Genomic DNA, 15,918 nt, shown 5'->3' with positions numbered 1-15,918 from the left:
ATTTCACAAACTACTGTTTATGCTATAAGAAACTAATTGAACCTCATCAAGTACTATACTTTACATACTTTTTCAAAGGAAAAATTTTTTAAAAGGTCCAATTCTGAACCATACCAAAAAGTAGCACTTCAACTGAATTGAAACACACATAGAGGCCAGATCTATAATGTTTCAAATGATCAATATTTGTGCTACTTAAATGCCAATAGGTGAATTTCAACATGTCCTTTGAAATAAACAGTGAAAATTAAAATTGCAAGACCTTCTCATTGTATTAATTTGCTCTTTTTGTTTATTTCTAAAACATCCCCCTTTGCTGAAGTTAAAGAATGACTCTTCCTCTCCCATATTAAAAACAAAATGACTGTATTTCTCTCCCCAATCTATAGCTCTGCTCAGCTGAATTAAAATTTAAAAAAATTTTTTTCTTTACCCCTAAACCAGTACCTTCAATTCTTAACTGGCCCAAGGGCAGACTTCCTTACATGACAGCAATAAACACAAATAAAAAGTAGAATTCTGCCAGCAAATATTATGTATGATCCCAACAATACAGACACAGTCTTAAAAATCAGTTATGTATTTATTTGTATAGAATCAAAGGAAAGACTTGAAAATCCTACATAATAGCCCATGAGGCTTACAATTTAATTACTAATCCAGTTTAAAAAAAAGAAAAGGTTTTCCTCCACAAACTTGAAGATGTTGCTATTTTACATGCTTCAGATATGTGTACTAAAACACCAGACACCTATTCATCTTTAGTTTTTGCAGAAGCAGTATTAAGTCCAAAAAAGTCTTTTTTAATGATGTACCGAACACACTGCAAAATCACATTTCTTTCATGTCGAATGTCTGGAGCTAAAAGCTAAAAAATGATAAATAAAAAGATTAGCTGGTAAATAAAATATATCCAAGAAACACCATCTAAAATAGCATGTGTGCCTTCTCTATATAAAGAACACAGAACAATAAAGATGTGTATTATATTTACTAATTATTTTCCTAAAACGCAATGCAAGAATATTTCCTTTTAACCAAAACTATCTAGCTTAAGCACAAATGTTCACATTTGAGATCCTCTCTAGGACTATCAAGCAAAGGACAGGAAAAATAGGTTTAAAAGTCTACAATTCTTTAAATCTAAAAATCATGTCAAACAGGATCCTCCTAAACCCAAATCTATAAACAGTACAGAAAGTGGTAAGGAGATATGGTAAATATAGTAATAATGAAACTAGCAGTAAAAAATCCTAACACTGCTGGTCTTTCAGAACTTCCCATTTTTGTGTTTACTGTAATTAAAAGAAAGCTGAAAATCCCTGGTATCTAGAATACATAACCAAGGAATTATATGTGATTTGCCAAAAAGATTTAATGTAACTACTCATTTTACTTCTGATGTCATTAATGTAGTTCAGAAACACCCACACAGGACCTTTCAGTAGAAAGATGATTTAATATACCACTTATAAGGTAAACATTAAAAAAATGCAATTTACTTTATATAGCACCAAAATTTACAAAACAGAGTACATTTCAGATCAATTTTTATTAAGAAGCAACTGTGTCTACATGTATTACAACATGTCATAGAGTGTAGTCACAGAACACTTCAGCTACAGCAGAAGCATATATCTCACCAGGCAAAATCAGACTTTGCACAGAATGCCAATAGATAGTTTTACAATTCCACTGAAAATTTCAGAGTATTTCTATCACTCTTAGAAATGAAAGTCTTGGATCTTTGAACAGCTTCGTGTCCATCACTTAGAATCAAAAGAGGCATTGCTTCTTACAATTTGAAGAAAGATCATAAATTTTTGAGCACATCATGCTGAGAATAAAGCCAATAATGCACAGAATAAACATAAAACCCTTTCTCTCCCTTCAGCCTGCACTGTATTTAGCTGTGCTCTCAATAGGAAAACTTTATAAAGGTCAGTACACTTCAATACCTATTTCTTTACCAACCACTTAAACCTAGATTCCTTTATTTTAAGCAGTTTTGAAAATTGTAATTATTCTACATTTACCAAATATCAGCTATATTTCAAATGCAGCTTCAGAATTAAGATACATAGATAACTCTCCAAGGAGCATATGTCTCTGGTAACCTTAAAATACACACACACCAGCCCAGGAGCTCTATCTTCAAGACACAAGAAGAACACAAGAAGAACATAAAGAAAAATCACTTACCATTTCCAGGAGATATGGATGGTGTGTTCTTGGTTCAAATAATGTTTGATAATTGCGATAATTTTTTTTCCTCTTAGGATTTGTGTTTTTAAAACTTTTCTTTTGGCTCTCATACTTGGCTTCTGAGAAATTTCTAACAGTTGCTTTAACATCTTGACTTGGTTTCTTAGGAGTACTGCTATGAAGAACCTGGTCTTCTGCCAGAATGTCTGCTTCAGTCTTGATGGGAACTTCTAATGTGATGAAATACAAACACAAAAATAAAAAACAAATTAAAAAACAGGGAAAACTTACACAGATAACAAAAAAACACACCCCATAATATTCCCCTTCCCCAGCCATAATACTGGCTACTTATTAGTTAAAACTGAGCATGTACAATGTATTATACAAAATTTTTCAAATTGTGAGCTATGACTGCCAATAATTGAGATTACCACAAAGAACTACAGAAAACGATCCCTATGAAAGAAATGATACCAGATGGAAACTTGGATCTACACAAAGGAATGAAGAGTGCCAGAAAGTCAATATGTGGATAAATACAAAAGACCTTTTTTCTCATTTGAAAAAAATTTTAAAGATAATTGACTATTTAAAGCAAAAATAATAATAACAATGTATGTAGGATTTATAACATCTATAGAATTAAAATCTAAGATAACAATAGCACAAAGGAAGGGAAGAGGAAAATCTAAGTATATTGCTATAAAATTCTTAAAATTACAGGAATACTTCACTTTACTGTGCTTCGATTTAATGTTGTTCACAGATAGAGCGTTCTGTACAAATTGAAGGTTTGTGGCAACATTGAGCAAGTCTATCAGCACCATTTTTTCAACATCAATTGCTCACTTCATGTCTCTCTGTCACATTTTGGTAATTCAATATTTCAAACTTCATGTCTCTCTGTCACATTTTGGTGATTCAATATTTCAAACTTTCACTGTTATTAAATCTGTTATAGTCATCTGTAATCAGTGATCTTTGATGTTACTATTGTAATTGTTTTGGGTCACCACAAACCATGCCCATATAAGACAATAAACTTAATTCATAAATATGTATGTTCTGACTGCTTTACCTACCTGCCATTCTCTCATTTCTCTCCTTCTCCGCAGGCCTCCCTATTCCCTGAGACACAATACTGAAATTATGCCAGTTAATAACTGTGCTACAATGGCCTCTGAGTGTTCAAGTGAAAGGAAGTGTCTCACGTTTTTCACTTTTTTTTTTTTTTTTTTTTACGTTTTTCACTTTTAAGTCAAAAGCTGAGACAGGCCAGAAGCTAGGCCTCTTGTACCAGTTAGCCAAGTTGTGAAAGCAAAGGAAAAGTTTTTGAAGGAAATTAAAAGTGCTACTCCAGTGAACACACAAATGATAAGGAAGGGAAACAGCCTTACTGCTGATATGCAGAAAGCTGTAGTGGTCTGGACAGAAGATCAAACCAGCCACAACATTCCCTTAAGGCAAAAGCCTATAATCCAGAGCAAGGCCCTAACTCTCTTCAATTCTATGAAGGCCGAGAGAAGTGAGGAAGCTGCAGAAGAAAGGTCTGAAACTAACAGATTTAAAAGAAGCCGTCATCATGACATAAAAGTGCGAGGTGAAGCAGCAAGTGCTGATGTAAAGCTGCAGCAAATTATCCAGAAGACCTAGCTAAGACAATTAACAAAGGCGACTACACTAAACAACAGAGTTTCTATGTAGACGAAACAGCCTTGTATTGGAAGAAGATGCCATCTAGAATTTTCATAGCTAGAGAGGAGAAGACAATGCTTGCCTTTAAAGCTTCAAAGGACAAACTGACTCTCTTGTAAGGGGCTAATGCAGCTGGTGACTTAAAGTTGAAGCCAATGCTCCTTTACCATTCTGAATATCCTAGGGTCCTTAAGAATTACACTAAATCTACTCTGCCTGTGCTCTATAAATGCAACAACGAAGCCTGCATGACACAGCACATGTTTATGACATGGTTTACTGACTATATCAAGCCTATTGATGAGACCTACTGCTCAGAAAAAGATTCCTTTCAAAATATGACTGCTCACTCCTGGTCACCTAGGAGCTCTGATGGAGACGTACCAGGAGATTCATGTTGTTTTCATGCCTGCTAACACAACACACAGTCTTGTCAAGTTCACATAAACATGTTTTGGGGTATATATGTGTTGGGGTATAAAACGAATCTCAATAAATTGAAAAACTGAAAGCATATAGAATATGTTCTCTGACCATAACAGAAGTAAATAAAATCAATAACAGAAAACTATCGTTAAAAACCCTCCAAAAAATTGGAGCTGAACAACAGACTTCTAAATAACCAGAGTTAAAGGACTTATCACAAGAGAAATTAAAAAATATTTTGATATAAATAAAAATGAAAACAAAATGTGTCAAATTTGCGGGATGCAGCTAAAGCAATGCATGGAGGCAAATGTATAGCTCTGAATGCTTACATTAGAAATGAAAAAAATTTAAAATCACTTATCTCAGTTTCTACTGTGACAAGGTAGAAAGTGAGGAGGAAAGAAAGAGTGAAAGTGTGAAAATCAATTAGAAATAGACAACAGAAAAAAATCAACAAAGCCAGAAGGCAGTTCCTTGAAAAGATTTATAAAATTAATAAACACCTAGCAAGATGATCTGATCAAGAAAAAAGGGGGAAAAAAAACCCAATTAATAGTATAAGGAATCAAAGAAGGAACATCACTATAAATCCTACATATATCACAAGAAAATATCACAAACAACTTTATGCCAATAAACTTGACAATTGGTCAAATTGAAACAAATTCTTTTGAAAAATATAAATTACCAAAATTGGCTCAAGGAAAAAGTAGAAAATCTGAATAGTGCTATACCTATTAAGGAAATTTGATTAATTTAGAATCTTCCCCCAGAGAAAATGCCAGGTACAGATGGCTTCACTACTGAATCCTACAAACAAGAAAAAATTGCAGCAATTCTACACAAATCCTTAAAAGAGGAGGAGGAAACAGATCCCAACTCATCCCAAATCCAGACAAAGCCTATAAGAGAAGAAAAACACAGACTAATATTCCTCAAGAACACGGATGCAAAAATCCTTAATAAAATATTGGCAAATCAAATCCAGTAATGTATTAAACAGGTAATACACCAATTCCGAGTAGACTTTATCCCAGGAATACAGAGTTAGTTTGACATTTGAAAATCAATTGGTGTATTTCACCACATTGAGAAAAAAAACAACCACCACCATATAATCAGTTGAAAATTCACAAGTATTAAGATAGGAATTCCCTCCTCTCAGCCCCAAATGGTTTTTCTATATTTTTGATTACCATGAATTATAGGCTAATGTGATATAAAGAGTTCTATCCTAGACGTTGGGAACTGAGTTCAATTGCCTGGACAAGAGTGTAACAGGCTAATCATATGCCTCAAAACCCTCAACATTCAAGCATTACATAGTACTGAATGTGGAAATTACATTTGAAAGGAAGTACAGGGTAAGTGTTAGAAGCACAGACTCTGTTACAAACTGTTAGGTTCAAATTCTAGATCCAAGACTTCCTAGCTGTGTGACCTTGGAGCAGCTACTTATCTCTGCCTAAATTTCCTCATAAGTAATGGCACCTACTTCATGAGGTTACTGCAATAATTAAATGAGTAAAGCACATTAAACAGTGCCCGAAACAGAGTAAGCACTATATAAGAATTTGCCCTGATAGTGATTTTAATGTGCCTTCAAACTAATGGGGAAAAGAGGAAAAGAAGAGAAATATAACCATAAAACAATGGAGCTAAGAATTCACAAGTGGTTTGCAGAGTTCAAAACTATGGGAATAATAATTAAAGGCAAAAAAGAAAAACTAGGGCACTATTTTCTCTTATGTCCCTCAATCATAGCCAAACCTGTTTGAAGAAACATAACAATTTTGGGGAGTTGCAGAACTGTGCTTAACTTCTCATATGGCGCAAACAAAAACAAAAAACTAACATGCAAGACCCAGGATAGATAAAACGTTTGGAAATACTGCTCACTGAAATTTTCTTTCTTATCTGTATCTTAACGATTCTGAAAGCCCCAGAACCAAGTATATAGCCTCTTCTTTTGCTCAGTCTTTCTGGAAGGACCCTTTCCTTGCTTAAAATTCATTCTGGAAAAGCACTATTCATGTTTAAGATCCTCTACACACTTCTATGTTAATTCCTAAGTTAAGACAGGTCTTAAATATGAAAATACGGTCGTTAAAATCTGTGAGAATCAGACTGCTTATCTCCATTTAGAACTTACTTAAATAAGAAGCCTTCTAGACACTGTTTCATGGTTCAGAGAAGGCTCACTTTATTTCCTTGGTTTATTTACTCTGAAGTCCCTCTATGTCAATATCCTATCCTATCCTATAGCCCAGAATTAACACTGAAAGTTAGAAATTTGCTAGTGACCTGGATGGCTTAATAAAGCTAAATTCAAATTACATAAAATAATTCTTAAGGCTTAGGAATGTGAAGCAAGGACATTTTCCTTAAGGCAGGACATTTTAAGCAATTAGTCAAAACGAATTCATACAAAATCAAATATATCTTTTAACAGACAACATCTTCTGTTATGTACTAGAAAAGAAAAGCTATGCATTACTGTGCAGGAAGATAGCAAATGCCACACAAAGAAAGACTGTGATGGAAGGCAATATAGTTGGCTTCTTTAGACATTTAAGTCCCTAAACCTAAGCTTTACATCAGCTTTGCCATATACTAGCTTTGCAAACCTACCCTCTCGAAGCTTAAGGGTCTATAAAATGGAGGGTTGAAACCTCAAAGATCCCTTCCAGTTTCCTTTCTTCCTTCTAATTTAAAAAATAGTGGCAGCCTCAAAATGAAGACATGAGTATAAAATGTTTTATCTTAAGAATGAGAGAAGAAAGCATTAGAACAGCTTGTTTTTATGGGATTCAGTAATCTGGTAATAGCTTTCTTTGCTATCACCTGTCATAAATACAAATGATAAGCAGGAAATGTAATACGTGTTTAAAGAATAACTTCATCTTCATATCAGTATAATGGAAACAAGAGTAAAGAAATAAATACTGTTTTTCTTAAGATTAAAAAAAAAATAAGAAGAGGCAACCATCTGCTAAGGAATATTCTGATAAAGCCAAAGTAGTTTATATTTCAAAATTCAACTAGCTTTTAGCCAGCTACCATAGTAAAAGGAAAAAAGGGGAAAAAAATTCCTGTTATAGATAGATCTAAACCTTAACTTTCGTATTAAAGCCCAACTCTTCCTTCAACATCTCAACTACACAAACATTGATTTTCTCTAGCCTAGCCAACATTAAAAGTCCTGCCATCTTCATCCAATTACATTCAAACCTTCCCTTCATCCTACATATTCACTTTTAAGACCCTCTATTCTTGAGTACAGCCCCTACTGTGATTACATATCTGAGACACACACTCATGAATTCTCTCATGGTTGGTTGGTGAAGCCTAGATAAAACGACCATGCAGAGCCAGGTACACAGGCACAGTAGGACACATGCTTATTCACTAAACAAATGCTGGATTACTGATATGAACCTTGGGTTAAGAACTGCCATACTGCCAAGCCTACCTGCAGCTCTTTTAGGTGGCCCTAAAAGAGACGCTAGTGATTGAGCTGGTTTATTATCATCTTTAAAGGTTAAGACATGTATCCTGAACAAGGTTAACTTCTCAGAAAGACTATCTAAAGGATTCCGTGTCTCTCAACCTTTAAAGTACATACACAGGCGAATGCAACGCAAGTATAGGGTTACTGTGTTCTCCAAATGAGATAATTTAGGTAAATGAGCTCTATAAAGAGCAATGCCCCATATACATGTAAGGAATGTTATTATCCTCTTCGTCACAAAGGACCTCGCTCCACCTACTAAAGGTGCAAAACATGTTAAGACAAGGGTTCTTGAGAGTAGAGAGAAGTAATTAACCTTCTTCACTATATCTTTTAGAATATTCTTTGATTTCACTAGTGGATATTATCTCTTCCCCTTCCTATTCTTTTATTATTGTTTGCCCTTTTCTCCTAGAGGAGCAATACATTTCCCCATTTCTCCCACTTCATTTCATCCCATGTTAACTTCTGAATCAAACGAAGAAGGAACTTGAGGATCAAAGAATGTGCATGACACATCTTGTCCTCAGACACATACATATGAAAGGATGCTACTGATGCGTAGTGTACATCAAAGGCAAAAAGCAACGAAACAAACCTAACTGTAACAACTGAGCCCATAACTTACCTTCTGGCTCACTCTCCGACCCCGAGAGGCTGCCATAGCTGCTCATTAGGGAGCACAGGGCTGGTGTCACTTCCTTAGGTATGACAGCATTTTGTGGTTTCTCCTCTTTATCGGACTCTGGAATAGAAAGACCTAAGAGTAAAACTGTATACCAAAAATATCTACAACCATAAGAAAGAAAGCTGACAGCCCCCCACTCCCTCATGTGTTAGTGAAAAGAAAGTAATTTCTGATCATTTCCTCAATCTTCCCAAAAATGAAATCCAGGAGACTCGAAAAATTTCCCCTTGGTTTAAATCTTTATGGTCAGATAAGCTATCTACCCCAAAGAGAAAACAGAGGGGCAAATGGAAGCTATACACGACTCAGTTTCTTACCATGCTTCACAGGTTATGGAACTTGGGCCTTCTCTAAATTAACCAGACAGTCTTTGTTATTATTTTATTTTATTTAGGCTATTAATTAATTTTATTAAGGTAGCAGGAAGGCCATAAACTTATTTGACTTCACTGGATTAGGATCACAGACTATGAAAATTAGATTTAGAATAAGTAAAATATAAAATATCCACTCTTTTTGTTGTTTTTACGACGGGGTTAGAGGGCACATATAACATTTCAACCATTCTATAGCTGAAGGCACAAAGAGTTCCGCTGAACTGAATCCGCCCAAAATTTTTATTATTTAGAACTTCTAAGAACTTAAGTAAACAAGCCAACTATGAGAATTACCAAGTACTAAGAGCCTGCCAAAGGTAAAGTGTTTGATCAGAGCCCAGTAAGCCTAGCTATAGCCCCCGGACACCACCTATTACATTTATTTTTGGCAGCTCTCAAAATGTATTACATCTATTCTAAACAAGTCAGTAATGCCTGACTGAAGAATGAAGACAGTAAGTAACCTGTCTGTGTAGTGAACCAACTCAACCCACAACCAATATGAAATGTTTCAAGACAGTACTTAACGTTTACCAAGTCAGTCTAAGGGAAACCAAAACATGCCAGTAGGAAACAGGAGGAAACTTTTATGTGAGTATGGAATTACCACCTTCTGGTGGATGAAGTTAAATCCTCTCTCCTCCCCCAATCCACACTGCCCAGCAGCAGCCCCTCCAAACACTGCTCCTTGTCGATTTTTAACTAACTTATTACCTTTTCTCCTGAATTAATAAAGGGAAAGGAAAATATGCAGTTATATATATATATAAATAAGTTACTAGTGGATAAAACAGAATCTGCAACAATATTAGTACAGACACTGGTCATCTCATTGTTTGAATGATGATGTACCAAAGTGTAGTATTTCCTTCTAAGACCCAAAGAGAGGCACCAAAAAGTACAATACAGTTGACTATATAATGCTCTTTAAAAGCATGAGCTCATTTAATCCTTATGAAGTATCACCTTCACTATTTTTATTTTTTTGGTTGCATTGGGTCTTTGTTGCTGCACGTGAGCTTTCTTTAGTTGTGGCGAGCTGGGGCTACTCTTTGTTGCAGTGCGTGGGCTTCTCATCACGGTGGCTTCTCTTGTTGCAGAGCACGGGCTCTCGGAGCGTGAGCTTCAGTAGTTGTGGCTTGTAGGCTCCAGAGCGTAGGCTCAGTAGTTGTGGCGCACGGGCTTAGTTGCTCCACGGCATGTGGGATCTTCCCGGACCAGGGCTCAAACCCGTGTCCCCTGCCTTGGCAGGCATATTTTTAACCAGTACGCCACCAGGGAAGCCCTGCCTTCATTATTAATTACAGGTGATGAAACCAAAATTCAGAGAATCTGAACTGGATGATCCTTTAGGTAACAAATCTATAGAACACATGGGTCAAATTTAAATTCTAGCTATCTGATTCCAAATCCCACTTCTTAACTAGTGGGCTAGAATATCTCCTACAGATATATAAAGTCCTCTTCTTAAAATTAAGTCATCCTACCAAAATGTCTCTCTGGTCTAGAATGTTAATAAATGTCTTCCAGCTATAGCCCATTTCTCTGTTCGCTTTCAGAGCAAAACCCCAAATAACTATTTGTATAATTCACCAGGGAACACCTGGGCCTGAAATGTCCTACAGCTATCTGACACGCTCCAGAATCTACTCCAATCTGCCTTTCAGGCCCACCACACCAGTGAACCTTTTTCTTCCAAGTTCACTGGATTCCTCTGTGTTGCCAAAGAGGAATACTTGTTGGTGCTCATCTTATTTAACTTAGTGATGACATCTGACAGTCCAAGTGACCCTTGAACAACACGGGCTTGAAGTTCATGGGTCCACTTATGCACAGATATCTTTCGATAGTAAATACTATTGAAACTGATCTGCAGTTGGTTGAATCCATGGATTGGGAACTGTGGATACAGAAGAACTGCATTACATGGAAGGCAGACTACAGGTTACACTTGAATTTTCGACCACGTGGAGGGCTGGTGCCCCTAACCTCCCAAATTGTTCAAGGGCCAACTGTAGTCATGTTTTACTTTTAAAAACATTTCCTTCACTTGGCTTCCAGAACCCTTTCACTTGGCTCTCCTTTCCCAGTCTCCCTACTAAATTCTCTTCATTGACCAACTTCAAAATTCTTGAATGTCCCTGGGTCCAATACTCAGCAACCTTTTCTCTTTATGCCTCCTCCTCCTCTTATGATCTCATTTTATCTCAAAGTACTATCTAGATCCTGGTAAATCACAAATGTATACCTCCAGCCTTCAATTATCCCCTAAACTCCAGAATAACCTAACTGTTATTCAACATCTCTGCTTGGGTATCAAATAGGCACCTCAAAGGTTAACACGTCCAAAAACAAGCGCTTGATTTCTCCTCCAAACATGCCTGCCAGTAGTCTCCATCTCAATAAACGCCAGCTCTTCTTCATGGTTACGCCAAAACCTAGCAATCACCCTTGACTCTTCTCCTTTTCACATACCATATCCAATCTAGCCACAAATACGGTCAGCTCTATTTTGAAGATATATCCAGAATCGTACTCCTCCTCATTACTTCACTTCTATAACCCCAGTCCCAGTCAACATTTCTTACCTGGACAGTTCTAGCAGCCTCCTAAAAGGACACCCTGATATGACCCGCCCACCTCTGCAGTCCATTCTCCACCTTAACACATCACATCACCTCTCTGCTCAACCTCGGAGTAAAGTCCCAAGTCCTTTGCTGCCTACAAGACCCTACTTGATCTGATCCTTCACCACTTTCTTCCTGGCTTACTCCACTCCAATCTTGCTGTTCCCTGAATACACAAGCATGCTCTCACCATGGGGTGTTCGCACTTGTTGCTTTCTCTGCTTGGAAAACTCTCCCCTCAGGTCTCAGCCCCTAATTTTACTCAGATTTCTTAATGTCGCCTTATCATACAGATGCCATTGCTGATTATATAAAATAGCACACCCCTTTCTCCAATTGCCATTCTCCATCCTTTTCCTTAGCTTTACTCATCGTTATGAAGGATATCAACCCCTATCTACTGCAGCTGCCCCAAGCAGAACATAAGGTACAGGAGAGAAGGGGTTTGGCTTTGTTCAGTACTGTATCCTCAGAGCCTAGAACAGTACATAAGTGCTCAAGAAATATTTGAAGAACAAACTCTTGCATGAATGAGTTAAGGACAAGTTCAAAAAGGCTAACTGGTACAGAATGACAGAGCTATGCCGAGGTGGTACCACAAAAGAAACCTGATTTTGTCTGGATTCAGAGCTTATTCTTTTTTCTTTTCAATAAAATGATTCCATTTTTCTTAAAAAATCACATACATGTGTATAAGAAAAACACTGAAGGATATAAAACAAAACGTGAGCAGTGGCTGTCTGTAAGTTAAGAAAGTAGGTTGTTTTTTATTTTATGCTTTTCAGTTTTTTCCTCACATTTTCTGCATTATTTTTATAATCAGAAATGAATAGAAAAAGAAAACATAGGAAAATAAAACCTGGAAGAAAGTGTTTCCTCACAATTCAATTCAAGAAGTGGACCACACAGCTTTAACTGGCCTACATATCACCCCTTTCCTGCCTCCCTTTTTTTCTAAACTTTATATTTTGAAACAATTTTAGATTTACACAAGTGTTGCAAAGATAGTACCAAGAATTTCCATATACCCTTCACCTAGCTTCCCCTAATATTAACATCTTACAAACCACAGTACATTTACCATAGCTAACAAATTAACATTGGAATAGTACTACTACCTAAACTACAGACTGTAATGTAATTTCACCAGTTTTTCCACTAATGTCCTTTTTCTGTTCTAGGATTCAATCCACCATATCACATCACGTTCAATCACCATGACACCTTGATCTGTGTCTTCTCCAAACCTGTGACAAATTCTCAGTATTTCCTTGCCTTTCATGAACTTGACTGTTTTAAAGACTACCGGTCAGTTATTGTAGAATACCCCTCAGCTGGGTCTGTCTGATGTTTTCTAATGATTAGACTGAGGTTGTGGATTTTAGGTAGTGACCTTCTCATCATATATCAGGGGGTACACCTCAACCTATTACTGGTGATATTAACCATGATCACTCGGTAGTCTCCACCACGTTACTATTCTGCTCTTTCATTATTCTATTCCTAAAAACAAGTCACTAAGTCCAGCCCACATTCAAGGGGAGGGAAATTAATCTCCACCTCTTGAAGCAAAGAATTTTAGACATACATTAAAACCACAACATGAGTGGTTGGTGTACTCATTACGAGGAGTGTCACAAAGCTCACTACACTTAACTGCCTTCCCAAGGGAAAGAGCTAGGAGTTCATACAAATGAACACCTCTTTTCCTATTTCGTCCCCCTCAGTTATGTTTTGGGGACCCACCACATGTAATGACACTTTTGGCACTATCAAAACATCCTCTATGGTGACTCTTCATCTCAAAAACAGAAGGCTGTTCACACAGACGCTCAGATCTACTTGGCAGTTCTAATGTAGGTATTTCTAGCAGCCATCTTGGAATGACTATACCATAGGCAGAGCTGATAAAATAATACTCAAGAAACTTCACCCACATTTTAATAAAAGCAGCCAAAACATCTCTCTAAACTAAAAATACCAGTATATTTGCAGTAACATGGATGGACCTAGAGATTGTCATACTGAGTGAAGTAAGACAGACAGAGAAAGACAAATATCATATGGTATCGCTTATATGTGGAATTTTTAAAGAGTACAAATGAGCTTATTTACAAAACAGAAATAGAGTTTCAGATGTAGAAAACAAACTTATGGTTACAGGGGGGTAAAGGGGGGAGGGATAAATTGGGAGATTGGGATTGACATATATACACTACTATATATAAAATAGATAACTAATAGGACCTACTGTATAGCACAGGGAAGTCTACTCAATACTCTGTAATGATCTATAAGGGAAAAGAATCTAAAAAAGAGTGGATGTATGTATATGTATAACTGATTCACTTTGCTGTCCACTTGAAACTAACACAACACTGTAAGTCAACTATATTCCAATAAAAATTAAAAAAAAAAACAGAAACCATAAAAAATAAAAATAAAATAATGAAAAAGATCCCTGAGTAATATTTTAAGGTCTTATACAATTTAATATTAACGTGTGTTAAAAATTTTGATGGTCTAATTTAGGATAATAAAAGTTTCTATAACTGAATAAAAATTAAGAAAAAATTTTAAAATTAAAATAATAAAAACACCAGTACAAAAATAATAGCAATGAAGATTATAAAATCAAACTTTAAAAGCATTATAAATACCAACTCCAATAATTTCTTTTACTGTTAAAAAAAGAAAATAGTGACACTTTTCTTAGGGGAAATCTCACCTCTCTCTCTCATACATACACATCATGTTCCCAATGACCAAAAAAAAATTTTTAATCTAAAAATTATCACTAGACTATGAGTTTCTTGAAGGCAGGGAAAGACTTCACTGAATTATAGGGCTGGGCAGGCAAACTGTAGGACCTCAGTAAATCCCTATTGAAATGAAAATAACAAAAAACAAACTGCCCTTTGAATGTCTTACCCAACTCTAAACATTAGAAAAAGCTTCTCATCTGGCTTCTTTCTACAACTTATTTCTTTATTTGTGCCACCCTCCTCTCCCCCAACTATTTCCTATTGCCTTTGTGGAACAAAGCACAATTATATGCTGTAACCCCAAGAAGATTTATAAATTCTCACAAAGAAAAAGCTATATATTGAAAAAGTCACTCTAAAAAAATGGGAACTTTGGTTTATAGTTTCCAAACCTCAAAACCAGGTATTTAACAATGGGCATTCATGATTTCTGATGTGCCAGGCCAGCGTACTTTCTTACTTGAATGTCTACCTTTTTAACAACAGAAGCCATCTAGCTTACCTCGATGCATAGTTATTAGACTGATGTCCCAGTGTTCTATGACAATAGCTATATTTGTTATAATGAATGACTAACAAACTGGATCCTTCCTGTTTTGTGGACACTGAGGCACTTTAGTCAGTGATGCTCAGGACACATTACTGACCAGCTCCTTTCCTTCTAGCCCAGACAATACTTGTTAAAACCACGGGCCAGGAAAGCCATAGAACATGCTGTATTTAAACAAGAGCAGAGCACCACCAAGGAAATCTAGTGACAACAGGCCATACTCAAAACCCATAAGCTGAGAGACTCCAAATGACAGGCTTTCCTTTTGAAACAATGTCAATTCCCAATTTAAAGCATCTGCACAGGGACTTCCCTGGTGGCACAGTGGTTAAGAGTCCACCTGCCAATGCAAGGGACATGGGTTCAATCCCTGGTCCGGGAGGATCCCACATGCCGTGGAGCAGCTGGGCCCGTGTGCCACAACTACTGAGCCCGTGCGCCTGGAGCCTGTGCTCTGCAACAAGAGAAGCCACCGCAATGAGAAGCCTGTGCACCGCAACGAAGAGTAGCCCCTGCTCACCACAACTAGAGAAAGCCCACGTGCAGCAGCGGGGACCCAATGCAGCCAAAAATAAATAAATAAATTTAATTTAATTTAAAAATTCTCCATCTTTAAAAATAAATAAACAAAGCATCTGCACAATTAATGAGGGTTCACATACTACCAACTACCATCAAAAAAAGGTGGGCTCGGGCACTGATTTTCTAAACGTGACATGAGGCTTACAGAGATTCTCAAGAGCTACTATCTTGTCTAAATGTGAATGCTGCTGTCTAGATAAGGTTCTAAGCCCAAAAAAGGCAAAAAATAAAAGAAATTGGGATCTTCATTTTTAAAGTGAGCTTAGTGCTGAAAAGTGTCAACTGTGACATTTGAGCATGAACAGGGCCACGCTGTCACAATGCTACCCTGCCACCGACAACCTGAATAACAAGCACAACTAGATCTTAATGAAGGTTGACTGGCTCTGGCCCATGTGAAGGAAGCTGCTTCCAAACAAGGTAAAACTGATAAATTGGAAAGTCGAGAATCTGAGATATATACCTAGAGCACGTGAAAAAATGGTA

The 15,918-nt window shown here is 36.6% G+C and overlaps 1 protein-coding gene across 1 annotated transcript in view; it reads right to left on the bottom strand.

Moving 5' to 3' along the window:
• Nucleotides 1-239: 239 nt before the first annotated feature.
• The window catches only part of NUFIP1 (nuclear FMR1 interacting protein 1), a 44,431-nt gene continuing 28,752 nt past the window's right edge, over nt 240-15,918 (bottom strand). Inside the window, exons 8-10 of the mRNA XM_059995948.1 lie at nt 8,472-8,588; nt 2,203-2,435; nt 240-868 (exon numbers count right to left, since the gene is read on the bottom strand). Of these exons, the coding sequence (XP_059851931.1) occupies nt 752-868; nt 2,203-2,435; nt 8,472-8,588 (467 nt within the window). The 3' untranslated portion in view covers nt 240-751. The remainder of the gene's footprint in view (nt 869-2,202; nt 2,436-8,471; nt 8,589-15,918) is intronic.

The sequence above is a fragment of the Delphinus delphis genome, chromosome 18 (genome assembly GCF_949987515.2).
Source record: "Delphinus delphis chromosome 18, mDelDel1.2, whole genome shotgun sequence".
Classification (NCBI taxonomy): Eukaryota; Metazoa; Chordata; class Mammalia; order Artiodactyla; family Delphinidae; genus Delphinus; species Delphinus delphis.
Note: the sequence above shows the minus strand (reverse complement) of the source record. Positions and strands in the feature narration are given on the sequence as shown.